This window comes from Oculina patagonica, unplaced genomic scaffold, assembly GCF_052425735.1.
Source record: "Oculina patagonica isolate OP01 unplaced genomic scaffold, crgOcupat unplaced243, whole genome shotgun sequence".
NCBI classification, from domain to species: Eukaryota; Metazoa; Cnidaria; class Anthozoa; order Scleractinia; family Oculinidae; genus Oculina; species Oculina patagonica.
The window spans coordinates 1-12,903 of record NW_027558084.1 but is presented as its reverse complement, the minus strand read 5'-3'; the positions used below and the strand labels follow the sequence as shown (position 1 = coordinate 12,903).

The following is a 12,903-nucleotide window of genomic DNA, read 5'->3' as shown; positions in this document are numbered from 1 at the left end:
AGATCACGAAAGCGCTTTGCTTCATGCTTGGCTGAGTTTTGATACTGGCCCTTTCAGCTGTCTTAGTCGTGTAATAATTAACAAATAGATTCCATTTTGCCGTGCGTCTGTTCAGTTATAGATCACAGATGACGTCAAAATGTGGTATGAACAGAGAAGTGGCCCACGAGGCGCTAGCCGAGTGGGTCACTGATGTTCATACCACATTTTGACGTCTTCTGTGATCTATAACTGAACAGACCCACGGCAAAATAGAATCTATTTGTTTTATATAATAACACAAGACTTCAGCACACTTCAGTGTGAGCAATGCCGCCGTAAAGATGAGCTAAGTTGTTTTGATTTAACTATTAAGTTTTCGTTAACACGAAGCACTGTTATAATCCGATTAATTAAATAAACAGAAAAATGGTCAATTGAAAGTCAATGAAAACTCTAACCTTTATTCCGATTTGGAAAGTTGTTCAAATCTGTGAACATAACCGAAGCGTTCAACCGCAATTCGTTTGTTTTCCGTGGCGTCGTCCAATTGCACAACATCGGTCAAACTTTCATACAGATTTCAGATAATTTCTCGAATAATTCACTGTCTTCTTCAAGCTTGTTTCGCCCAGTTAAATGCTTCGAAAGGTGAACGAAGCTTGTCGTATTGTTTCTCACTGGACATTTGTAATTAAGCTGAACTTTTTTGCTTTGTTGTGGCCTCGCAAGTTTGAAAAACTTTGCCGACAACTCTGATCTGGACTATGAACTCTAATCACGCGCGCGAGTCACACCACCGCGTGACGTCAACCATGTGTCTGTACTCTGATAGATCATAAGTAAGAACCAATCAAAATGCGCGTAGAATTCAGGTTATTATATAAATTATCATCGCAAATAGCTGTCTCAGTCTGGTTTGTCTTCAATGCGAGATCGAGAGGGTTCTTCTAAAAGGCTGGGTGTCCTGTGGCGTGAAACAGAACTCGTGATCGACAAAATGGCGGGTCACTTGTCGTGTGTTGTGGCTGTATTTCTCCTTCTAGTAGTTGGATTTTCTGACAAGGATCTCGTTATTGGGTTGGATAATGGTTTAGCTCTCACACCTCCAAGTACGTTTCAATTATTGAATTTTTGAGTCGGAAATGAATTGTTTCTTATTTGCATTTCTGTAAGAAGACTTGGTAGTATACATAAGCTATTATCAAGCTATTAAGTAAGCTTAAGTATTTGGCATAAAAATTAACGTTTTGCGTTCCGTCACAATCTTATAGTGGGTTGGATGGACTGGGAAAGATTCCGATGCAATATTGATTGCAATAAAGATCCAAATAATTGCATAAGGTGAGCCTTTATAAGTAAGTTCAGCGTAAGTTTATTAACTGCTTTTTTGGAGGTCGCAGAAACAATAGGTTGGGTAGCTACACTAATTTTTGTTTCGTTTAATTTTGTTTTCACCCAACTACTTTTATAATTAGAGAGTTTCCTTGGCTAACAAGAAATGAGAATCTGTCGAAAACTTTTCTTTTGTGGTTGTCAGGGGAAACATAAGCTTACTCTTTATTCAGAGAGGGTAGCAAACGGGGGAGGGGGGGGGGGGTCGTGATGCCGTTTCACGCACAAATTTTAACCAAATTCACGTATCACGTGTATTTGAAACAGCAGAATTCATGAATCACATGTCTTTTCTCCTACTTTCACGCGTCACCGTCTACATTTTGCCCTATTTTTACGTGTCACGGTCTAATTTTTGCCCTTTTCACGTGTCACACATAAACCCTTTGCTACCCTCAAAAGGGATGCAACATGACACTAGTTTGCATGGCTAAATTAGAGATGTTTATATTTTAATCATTCTACCCTTGATGTGGATGGATTTATCTTATATTGTAGACATACTTGAGCAAACAGTGGGTGTGGGGAAGGGGGACGGGAGGGCTCTGCACTTCACACCCCTATTTTGGCTGGTTTCCACAATAGCACCAGATGTCTCATTACATGCCTCTCATAGATTCCCCTCCCCCCCTCCCCCCTCCCAATCCTCCCTTACTCCTGGGCTTTTCTCTCCAAGGGTTGGGAAGTAAACACAGTTGAGAGTCTTGTCTTTCAACAGTGAACGGCTGATTAAGCAGATGGCTGACCGTCTTGCTGAGGATGGCTATCGGGATGCTGGCTATAAATATGTTAGCATTGATGTAAGTGCCGCCGTGATGTTTTTTCTTTTTCTTTCAGAAATTGATGCTGCTGTTGGTCTTTCAAATATATTTCAAAAATACTAAAATACTAAATTTTTCCGCTTGAATTAACTTCAGGATTGCTGGTCTAATAAGAAACGAGACCTTTCTGGTAACCTTCAGCCCAACAGTACAAGATTTCCAAGTGGAATGAAGGCTTTAGCAGACTATGTGAGAATTTATTGTTTGTTTTTGAAAATAATTATTTATAAATTATTTTAAATTCATAAGTAATAAAACAAAAAACAAAAACACGAACCTGTAGACAATTCTGCAGTTCACAAGAACAGTTGGTAGAAATTGACAGTTTTTTGTGCTGTTTATCATTGTAGCTATCTGAGAGGAACATCTAGCCCCCGTCCCAACATACAATATAATGGGTGAATAAGGTTGATCTTGATCTTGAAATATTATTGTGGTGGCCAATACAGATCCAGTATAACTGCTAAATGGGTCTGGTGGCCACATGGTTAGTGTGCCATACTTTGGATTGAGTGCTGCAGGTTCAAGCCCTATGCTGCTCAGGTTTATTGTGTTGTGTTCTTGGGCAAGACACTTTATTCTCACAGTGCCTGATCTCTCCACACAGGTGTATAAATGGGTATCAGCAAATAATGCTGGGGGTAGCACTGTGATGGACTAGCATCCCATCCAGGGGGGAGTAGAAATACTCCTAGTCTCTTAATGCTACAGAAACTGGGATAAGTTTTGGTGGTATTGAGCCACTTGGCACAAAGAAGACCTTAAACTTATATTCTGATACTACTTAATCAGTTGAAAGTTTTGTAAGATTTTACTGAGAGAATGTTTTGCTTTGCTCCTTTTGTGATATAGTTACACAGCAAGGGATTGAAACTTGGAATGTATGCTGGTATGTCACAATCTAACCAGTCCTTCATGTATTTAGCTTAGTAAACTTTTAGTTTGATGAGCTTTCCTTTGATTTAAAGGTAATTAATGTATCATATATCCTGACATAGCTCCTCTACACCTTCCCAAAGTCTCATGATCATCAGGGCCCCAAGGCGCCAGGCCCCCAAAAAGCTGTGACTCTGGGCTCTGTGGCAAACATTCTCAGGGTACTGCGCTCCGCAGCAAAGGGTTCCAAGCAGCAAAACAACATGGCTTAAGGCTCCATGAATCGCCACCCCTATTTGGGACCCTGTATCATGCTAAAATTTGGTTAATAACTAATTTTATATTTCTGTAAGTAACTTTTAGTGTGAATAAATGAAAATTAACAAAACTGTCACAATTATAGTCAGGGTTTAAACTTGTTTGTTAGGTAAAATAGTTCAAAATAACTTACTTATTCTGATTAATAACAAATTCTGCAGCTGCAATAATTTGCCGTTAACACCAAAGAGTAAGGTACTTTAAACACATTTCAAAAATATTTCTTCCAATATCAGTGACAGGATTTATAATCTCTGTAAATACCTGGCCCCAGTTGTTCAAAGGATGGATAATGCTATCCACTCGATAAATCACTGCAGGGCCGTAGGCAGGGGGGTGTGATAGGTGCATCCGCACCGGTCCGCACCCACCCACGGGCCACAAAGGTCCGCCTAATTGAGGAGTGAGGGTTAAAATGACTCTCAGAATTCAGGAAATGTGGATTAAAATAACTTGATTTTTCAAAACTTTCTGAGGGAGAATTCCCCGGACCCCCCAAGACACTCACTCCTCTGGTGCTCACAGCCACCCATGTAAAATCCTGCCTACCGCCCTGCACTGGATGGCAATAGTGCTATCCAACCTTTGAACAGCCGGGCCATGGAAAATAAAATGATTTTTGAACTGACTTACTTACAGTACTTTCCCTCTTGTGTCAGATTATGGGATCTTCACTTGTGCTGGTTATCCTGGAAGTCTTCAGCACATTGAACAAGATGCAAAGGTAATCATTCAGCTATTTTTAGAAAGCCGTTAAAAAAAGTTTTTCTACTTTGTCTTCTGCAGCATCCAAAATCTAGTCGTTATTGTTTCCCCAGTCCACACTCTTTAAATTGTAAGAGGTGCTATCAGTTCATGATCAATTAATTATTCGTAGTTTATGAGGACTGGTGAGTTTAGGAAATTTATATCGTTAGGGGTGGTGAATGGTTCTTCAAAAAATGTGTGTCTCGCAAAATTTTAGCCAAACTTCAGAGGTCTCATCGACGTCTCGAATTTTTCTTTGACGCCTTCTCGGAGTCTCGATTTCTTTTGCAAGGCTAAAAAGGTCTCAGGCTCGCAGAAATGATATCAGTCTGCCGTCTCGCAAAGTCTCACATTTACCATTTGACACCCCTATTGTTATTTTGTTATATCTTTCAATGGCACGTGGCATAAAAGAATGAACCCCTTCCCACCTCTCATCCCCACCCCCATTAAACAATCCCTTAGTTTATGCGAGGCCTTCCAAGGGGGTTTGTGATGTTGCTGTGTCACTCGTTTTCAATCTGCCTGTCGCCTATTTTGGTGAGGGAAACATTGTCACTGTCGCAAATGAACACCCCTTCAGTACTAGTTTCTGTCGGCTGTTGGTGCTCTGGAACAAGATTGTCGCTACATTTTTAGCTACCTTATTACAAGAAATTTTCGTGACACGCTAAGTGTCACGAACATACCATGACGCAAAAACTAAGTGACTTGCATTATGTCAATAATCAAAAAAAAAATAAGTTTAGTACCACTGAAGGAAGGAATTGTTTATGTAAATGGATGTTGTCTTCAGTTGACTCATGAACAATAACTCATGCACGTATAGGCATGACCTACCTGTAGATATTCATGTGAGAACTGCTCTGTTGTTGAGATTTATATAGTCCCGTCCTTGCGTTTTTGTTAATTTTGACGTTTTTGTTCCTTTGGTGAAGTCGTTTTATTTAATTCAAGGGCATGTTAAATAATATTGCCAAAGAAAAAAGTAAATTGTGTCTTACTAAAAAATGCAAGATTAAAGTGATTCTAAATTTATGCAAATTTTTTTCAAAATCACGAAATTTAAGTGTCACAAAATATGCGCACCTCAAAATCGCGAAATAAACGTGTCACAAAAATTTCATGTAATTACTATAAGGTATTTTGGAGCAATGTCAGCTGTTGCCAAAACCCCTTGGAAGGGGTCTTACGTAGCCTCCCACGCAGTCGTTCTTAGGGGCGATAGGAGTCTTCCGTGGCACTGCCGTGTGAGTATTTCATTGTATCATAATTCACATTACAGACATTTGCCAGCTGGGAAGTGGATTACCTCAAAGTTGATGGTTGTTTTTCAAACCCATATACATTTGATGTTGGTTACCCAAAGTTCTCACAAGCTCTTAATGCGACTGGACAGCCAATCTTACTTAGCTGTGAATGGCCTGATTACCAGACAAAACTGGGCATAAAGGTATTGTACTGCCAGAACTGCAGTGATTTCTATCAGATACTGCCTTCCGTAATCAGGTTAAAAAGTTTCTTAACTGTATTTCATAACAATTCTTTTGGGAGAATTTGGTAATAATCAAGAGGTTGATTATCTGAGATCCTCATGGTCAGCCTTTCTGATTAGAGCGGTTTTCACTTGAGTGTCGAAAGTAAATTGCGTTTGCATTGGTTTTGCATAACTATGCTTTGTGATTGGCTTAAAAATCTCGCGCCACTTTCTCAGCCAATCAGAAGTAAAACTAAAACCAATCATGACGCACCCGCACGCGTTTTCCCACGCTTCCGGCTACTTGTATTTGCTTCAAGTTTTGATTGGTTTACTGGATTGTCTGTGTTCTTTGTGATTGGCCAGAGTAATTACTTTGGTTTTGGTTTTACGACACTCAATTGAAAACTGCTCTATAGATGATTAATTATGAGTTAGCATGAGCTGGAAGGGAAAATATTTTGCTCTTATTTTCCATTCATCCAACCTGAGCCAAACATTTTTCCATCTGGCCCTCCAGTACTCAGTCAATAACTGCAATACAATAATTATAGTATAACTATTAGACTATACAAGCTTTAGAAACAGCTAAGCTTGTGTACAAAATAGTGCATGATAGCACAGTCAATTAATTGCAGAGATTTAAATAAACAGACTCTATGTAGCTTATGTGCACTAAAAAGTCAGCTATGACCTTTTTTGTGACCTTTGACTTTTTCTGACCTTTCTTTTTGTGATGTGCTGACCACATCTTCCAACTCAACTTAAAAATGTTGTCTGTGTTTTATTTCAGCCTGACTATGCTGCTATTGCTAAAGCCTGCAACACCTGGAGAAATTACATTGATGTACAGGTTTGAAAGATTTATTGATTGATTGATTTGTGTACCTATCATGCCAATGGCTTTTTCCTCCACTTTTTTCCACTCTTGTCATTTCCACATTATGTGGCATTTTATAAAATTAATATTGAATACAAACATCTTCAGTTGATTGCCTTGAACTGTAGGACTCTTGGAAAAGTGTATTAGGAATTGTGGATCACTTTGCCGAGAATCAGGACACATTCACCGCTGCAGCTGGGCCTGGCCACTGGAATGATCCAGATATGGTAAGCTACTTAATGATAAGGGCTATTAAAAGCCCAGGGGGGGTACTTGCAGTATTCATGACGGGGGGGTCCGACGGAGCTTGATATTGCAAACCCAAAAAAATACATGAGCCTGAAATTTTACACCCAAAAAAATACCTGGCAACAAAATTTTCTACCCCCAAAAATACAAAACCGAGCACCTCGATACTGATTTATTCAATCAAACAGACTTTGAGTCAATTTAAGTCCTAAAATACATGACAGATCTCTTGACCCAAAAAAATACCGAGGGTGTAAATTTTCAAACCAAAAAAATACGTCGGACCTCCCCGTCATGTATACTGCAAGTACCCCCCTGGGATTAAAAGCTCTTCGCACGAGACATCATGTGCCCAAACAGATTCCTGTAACACATAGAAACTCACTTATGCAGTTAACAAATTGCTACCCCCACCCCCCTGGGTGGAATGCACTGGTCCCCTGCAGGTGCCCCCCCCCCTCCCAAAGAATTTTGGCCTGCTCCTCTATATATAACAGCCAGAATCCAATCATAGGTATTTACTCTTTAGGTTACTTACTGAAATCTGTCTATCTACCTAATGAGGTGGCTGTTGTGTGGTGGTTCAGGTGTATGTTGTGAGTGTATGTCTTTCATAATTATAACACAAAACACTGGTTAAGGTTGATACCCAGACTTCTTGATTAGCCGAGTCCACGCCAATAACTTTGCAGGATTACACCTCCCTATAATGGTTACTGGGGTTTTACACTTCATTAAACTCCCTTGTACATTTAAACTTGATATATATTTATTAAGTTTTGTTTCTGTCCATAATTTTCCATGCACAGCTTGTTATTGGTAATTTTGGGCTGAATTATGAACAGTCTAAAGCACAGTTTGCTCTTTGGACAATCCTAGCTGCCGTGAGTATAGTTTTTAGTACAATTTAATAGAAATATTTATTTAATACTGACAATACAACCTTCCAAGTTTATTTTTTTCCTTAGTGGCCATTTGGCCACCGACTGCTCAAGTTTGGTTGCCAGTGAAAAATTTATTCGCTAAATTAAGCTTGGGCGTTCAATCTTTCTTCTCAATTTAAGTCACCTGGCTGGCGACTTTGGTTCAAAATTAGTTACCAGCTCCAAAATTTTAGTTGGCATGTCAACTAAAATGTTCTTAACTTGGAGGGTTGCAATGAGTTGTTCAACAACCTATAAACTAATCCCATTTTTTGCTTTATTTATTTTTCATAAATGAATCTATCACATCTAACCAATTGCTGATTGCTCACAAGTTCATCAGCATTCTCATGCAATTTTTCAGACAGCCTTTTTTAGGTAGTCTTGATTATTCACAATAACAGTTTTTGATATGTCCTTTTTTCAGCCTCTTATTATGTCCAATGACTTACGGAATATTTCAACGGAGGCCAGAGATATTCTTCTTAACAAGTAAAGATAAATTATCTTGTTTTTGTTAATAGCCTAAGTGTACTGAGACCAATCTTTTGTTGCTGTTTTGTCTACACAAGGTCTTTATAATAAGAACAGTTTTGAGGTACTTGTAAATGTATAACTAATAGACCATATAAATTTTGTATTCTCGATATTGGACTAGAACTAGCTTGCAATGGAGTCTAATGCAGGGGGGATATCATGAAAAAGAGTTAGATTTCCAGCATTAGCCTCCATTGCAAGCTAGTTCCAGTCCAATACCGAGAATATGAATATGGTCTACACCCTGTATTGTCAAATTGCAAAATTTCTTGTCTTCAGTATTCCCACAAGCAAATAACTTGGATGCATTAAAGAAATCTAGTAACTGTCTATATTTTAATAGCAATTTAATTGTTCTGTTGGCCCTCCAGCCTATAGATAATTTAGTTAGTATACAGTATACATTTTTTATTACAACAAAAAACTGACAAGCAAAGCCAAATTACTTTGACTAAAAAATTGATGCTTACTTTTATCATAGAGAAGTAATTGCTGTTAGTCAGGACAAGCTTGGCAAAATGGGAAGACGAGTGGTGTGTATTTTTTTTTATTTTTTTCTCCTTACATGAGGTTTGCCAGGGTATCTTCTACCACGGCAACATGCAGGCTGTGAAACTGTACCTTCCTGGCATATGCACATGATTGTTTTAGGTTGGAGGGGGGAGGGGGGTGGTCAACTTTATTTAGGGAGGGTGGCCCAATCAGCACTTGGCTGATATCAACAGGGGCCCTGCATAAATTATGACTACAATTGCCAAATACTGAAGTTCCCACTTCAGTATTGTTTTCTTTCACTTCCCTTACTGGCTTCCCTCTGGAGTACCAGTCTATAATTTTATGTCAGTTCTGTAAATGTTAGGTAATTCATTTAATAATATTTTGCCTTTTTCTCACCCCTTGTAATTCGTTCCAAAGTTATACATTTTTTCAGATCTGGCCTTCCTGCCATGAAACAGCCAAAGAACTCAATTTGGCCATGAGAATTACTGGTGGTTATAAATACTGTAAACTCTCGCCTTGCGGACACTCGCTATTACAGACAAAATCCAGATCCCCGGCAAAAGAGGTTTGACTGGAAATGACTCCCGCTATTACAAACTCTTGCTATAGTGAACACTTAACGATGCCCCGAGCGTGTCCACAATAACGAGAGTTGACTGTAACTATCACTTGTCATAAAGAAACTAATGCACTATTTATTCATTCTCAATTCTGTTTAACTCTCATATCAGTCTGCTGAAAAAGGTTTGGAAGTCTGGTCACGTGCCTTATCAAATGGAAGTGTAGCTGTTGTACTATTTAATCGCAATAAGGAATCTGAGGATATCAAAGCAGATTTTACACTGGTATGTATGAACTAAGGAAAACTAAAAACAAAGCAATTGATTGTAGTGGCCAGTCACAAAAAACCTAAACAACACAATTTGGGCCAATGATAACACAAAGCAAATAATTTACAGTACTACCAAGTGTGGACCACTTGCTAAACCAAGTCACAAATACTGCAGCAGTTTTTTCATCTGGTTGATTGAGTACAGAGGTCAGCACGTTTTTTCAAATTGTCCTGGACTCTCAATCAAGCAGTCCAGGTTCAATCCCTGGCAGGGTCACTGTGTTGTGTTCTTGGGCAAGACACTGTTTTAACAATAGAGTGTTTCTGTCTCGGAACTATCGGCTGATAGTTGCCCCGCGGAAATTTGATGTTCTTAAAACAAATATTAGCCCGAGAAGCGAAGCTTCGAGGGCTAATATGCTAGTTTTAAGAACATCAAATTTCAAGGGGCAACTATCAGACCGATAGTTCCGAGACAGAAACACTCTATTGTCTTTATTGTTCACCACTAAATTTTCTTCCGCGCGCACATACAAAAACAAGCATCTTAAATTATTTTTACTTTTGAAGATAAAAAAACTCAATTGAAAGCCGAAATTTAACAAACGAAACGAAACCAGACGAGAAAACCACTAAATGCAGTGAATTTGGTTGGGTTTTTTTGTCTGCAGGCGGCTTGTTTACAAAAAACAGTCACGGGCGGGCACTATCGATCCGGGCATTTTTTCACGGGAGGGCACTATGGGCTGATAGTGCCCTCCGGCGGACGGGCACTATCGCGTCACGTGTTCAGTTTAAACCAATCAGAATCGGAGAAAATTTAGTGGTGAACTATAATCTCTCATAGTGGCTCTCTTCACCCAAGTGTATGAATAGGTACCAGCGAATTAAATGCTGGGGGATAACTCTGCAATGGACTAGCATCCCATCATGGGGGGAGTAGAAATACTCCTAGTCGCTTCATGCTACTGAAACCAGGAAAACCTCCAGCCTGATGGGCCACTTATAAGTGGCCTGTAAAAGGCTCAAATGCAGGCTTTACATACCTTCATGTACAAATTATATTAAAAAGTATTGCAGACAGTGAAACAAGACATTTTTATTACTATCCCTAAGCTTTGTTACTTTCAATACTGCAGGTTGGATTGAAGGCAGATACAGTCTCTGCTAGAGACTTGTTTGCTCACAGTGACCTGGGCCAGTTTACCAAGTTCTTTAGTGCCAAAGTGAACCCCTCGGGGGTGGTGATGGTTAAGTTAACACCAGTCAAAGAAGACCTTTATTGGCTCACAGATGTAAATGTGAAAAAGGAAATTATTATAGAGTAATGTTACTAGTTTTAAGAATCAATTACCATGTCAAATTTTCAAAACAATGAACTCATTCAAGTAGATCATATTTTAGTAACACAGATTTGAATAAAAATAACAAAAATAATGATACTGTACAGGTCATTATAAAAATCAATATTTTTTCAAATGTAACTTAATATATAATAAAATTATAATCATGAAATTTGCACCTTGTACAGTATTTCAGTAGCATACATGTATTTAGCAGAATGGCCATAACATCATTGAATCATTTTCAATAAAAAAACACTTTTTACCTCAAAATGTTTGAGCTGAATTTCCATACAACAGTAAATTTAAAAATAATATCTATATTCTCCAGGGATGTGCACAATCATTAGGCAGAAGAACTTAAATTTTCTAGTACTTCTGGGAATTTATCCATTAGAACTATCATCAGTCGATCTATGTAGTTTTTCATGGAGCGATTCTCGCCAGTTAGATCTGGAAAAACAGAGTAGACAGATCATCAGCTGTTGGTCAAAGCAAGGACAGCATGACAAGGTTTGGATTAATTGCTCTTGTCTTGAGCAACATCACGAGTTTCCCTTGTAACCCAGGTTAGACATAACCTCAGGCACGTTTTACACCATTACACCTAGGCCAGGGGAATGATTCACTGACAACAATATTGTATCATGTGATTATTATTGAGGATATTTCTAATAAATACTTCTTTCACAATTAAGGTGATTTTCGGGGGGGGGGGGGGAGCAAGACACAAGAGAATGCCTGTGAATGATCACAGTAAGAAAATATTAATAAATACTTGCTGTTCACACAATATTAATAATAGAATAAGTTATAATAAAAAGTTTGCTAAAGGTACTAGTCTAGACTTGTAAAATTACCAGGCAAAAAGTGACGTAAAATTGCTTGTTTAGTAAACTTTAAATTTTAATGCTGAAATTTCTAGTCTAATGAAACTGCCTGTTCAATTGGTAATGTAGTAAATGTTATTACTAGTAGTCTATTAAAAAATTGCAATAGCCTAATAAAATAATTATGGCAAGTTTGGTTAAACTATAAGTCTGTCTAGAAACATTTTTGGTTCTAAAATAATTACTGAGAATACTTGTTAACATTCAGTAATTATTTAATTGACTAAAACAAACGACAAACAAAAACATACCATTTATTTCCTCTCGTAGTTTTGTAATTTCTGTTAACAGCTCAGCCTTCGATGCTTTGCTTTTCTTACTTGTATCTATGCATGGCACTGCTGGTTCATAAAAATTTAAACAAGATATAAACCAGTATTGAAGACAATGAGAACTAAAAGCAAGATTTATTAACTAACAAAATTTAAGAAATTATAAAATATATTCACTGATTTTGACTTCAGATAGTCGAAGAATTTTAAAACAAGCCATGGGGAATTTTTTACACACTAGAGTTTAGAGAACAGAGGGTCACTTTTTTAATTGTTATATGGAAAGTCTCTTCACAGTTTTGCTAAAAGATCTTAAATGATAAGTACCGGTACTTATCATTTATCTTGAGAAAAGCAAATCAGTTACATAAGGTCAGGTTCAAATAAAATCAGACCTCTAATACAGCAGTACCTGGAATAAATGCTGCTGTATTTATGTTGTGGTTCAAATTTATATTCGGTTTTATTTTTTAACCAGATTGAATTTTATTTTTCATTGTTTTGTATTCATTGTCATAATCTGAAACAAACAGGGTTGCAAATAATTTGTTTTTCATTTGAAAGGACATATGTCCTACTTAGACACCATCTTGGCCGGACAATACAAAATTGTGGTCGGTCAGATTTTTATTCATCGTTGCCGTAAAATGATTTACGTTCAAAAAATTGTCTGGACATAATGTCCGACCACAATTGCGATTTTGTTGGACATGAGCAAATTTTGGTCGGCCAATGTCCAATGAGCGACTGTTATTTGCAGCCCTAGCCTGAACAAAGGAAAGTGAAAATTAAATTGGTTTGAAAAATTTAAACCAATAACTTTTACCAGTATATAAGAGTGGACCTTGTCGGTCATTTAC

At 37.9% G+C, this 12,903-nt stretch overlaps 1 protein-coding gene and 1 long non-coding RNA gene across 2 annotated transcripts; one reads left to right on the top strand and one right to left on the bottom strand.

Annotated features, from left to right (window-relative positions):
- The first annotated feature begins 908 nt into the window (after nt 1-908).
- Nucleotides 909-10,866, top strand: LOC144640301 (alpha-N-acetylgalactosaminidase-like). The gene is made up of 14 exons (XM_078499478.1): nt 909-1,091; nt 1,254-1,323; nt 2,093-2,174; nt 2,292-2,384; nt 3,048-3,084; nt 4,049-4,113; nt 5,422-5,589; nt 6,407-6,466; nt 6,622-6,723; nt 7,555-7,629; nt 8,096-8,160; nt 8,687-8,738; nt 9,438-9,551; nt 10,678-10,866. The coding sequence occupies exons 1-14, from the start codon at nt 980-982 to the stop codon at nt 10,864-10,866; spliced, it is 1,284 nt and encodes a 427-aa protein (XP_078355604.1). The 5' UTR covers nt 909-979.
- On the bottom strand, nt 10,618-12,465 carry LOC144640303 (uncharacterized). Its single transcript, XR_013568330.1, has 2 exons — nt 12,023-12,465; nt 10,618-11,334 (listed from the first exon to the last, which is right to left on the bottom strand). It is a non-coding gene; the product is annotated as an uncharacterized LOC144640303 (long non-coding RNA).
- Between the last annotated feature and the right edge of the window lie 438 nt (nt 12,466-12,903).

What these genes read in the sequence shown, in the direction of transcription:
- LOC144640301 (XM_078499478.1), top strand. Translation starts at nt 980, where the DNA reads ATGGCGGGTCACTTGTCGTGTGTTGTGGCTGTATTTCTCCTTCTAGTA. An exon ending in TGAAGGCTTTAGCAGACTAT is followed by an intron (nt 2,385 to 3,047) that starts GTGAGAATTTAT and finishes TTTGTGATATAG; the next exon opens with TTACACAGCAAGGGATTGAA. An exon ending in TCAAAGCAGATTTTACACTG is followed by an intron (nt 9,552 to 10,677) that starts GTATGTATGAAC and finishes TCAATACTGCAG; the next exon opens with GTTGGATTGAAGGCAGATAC.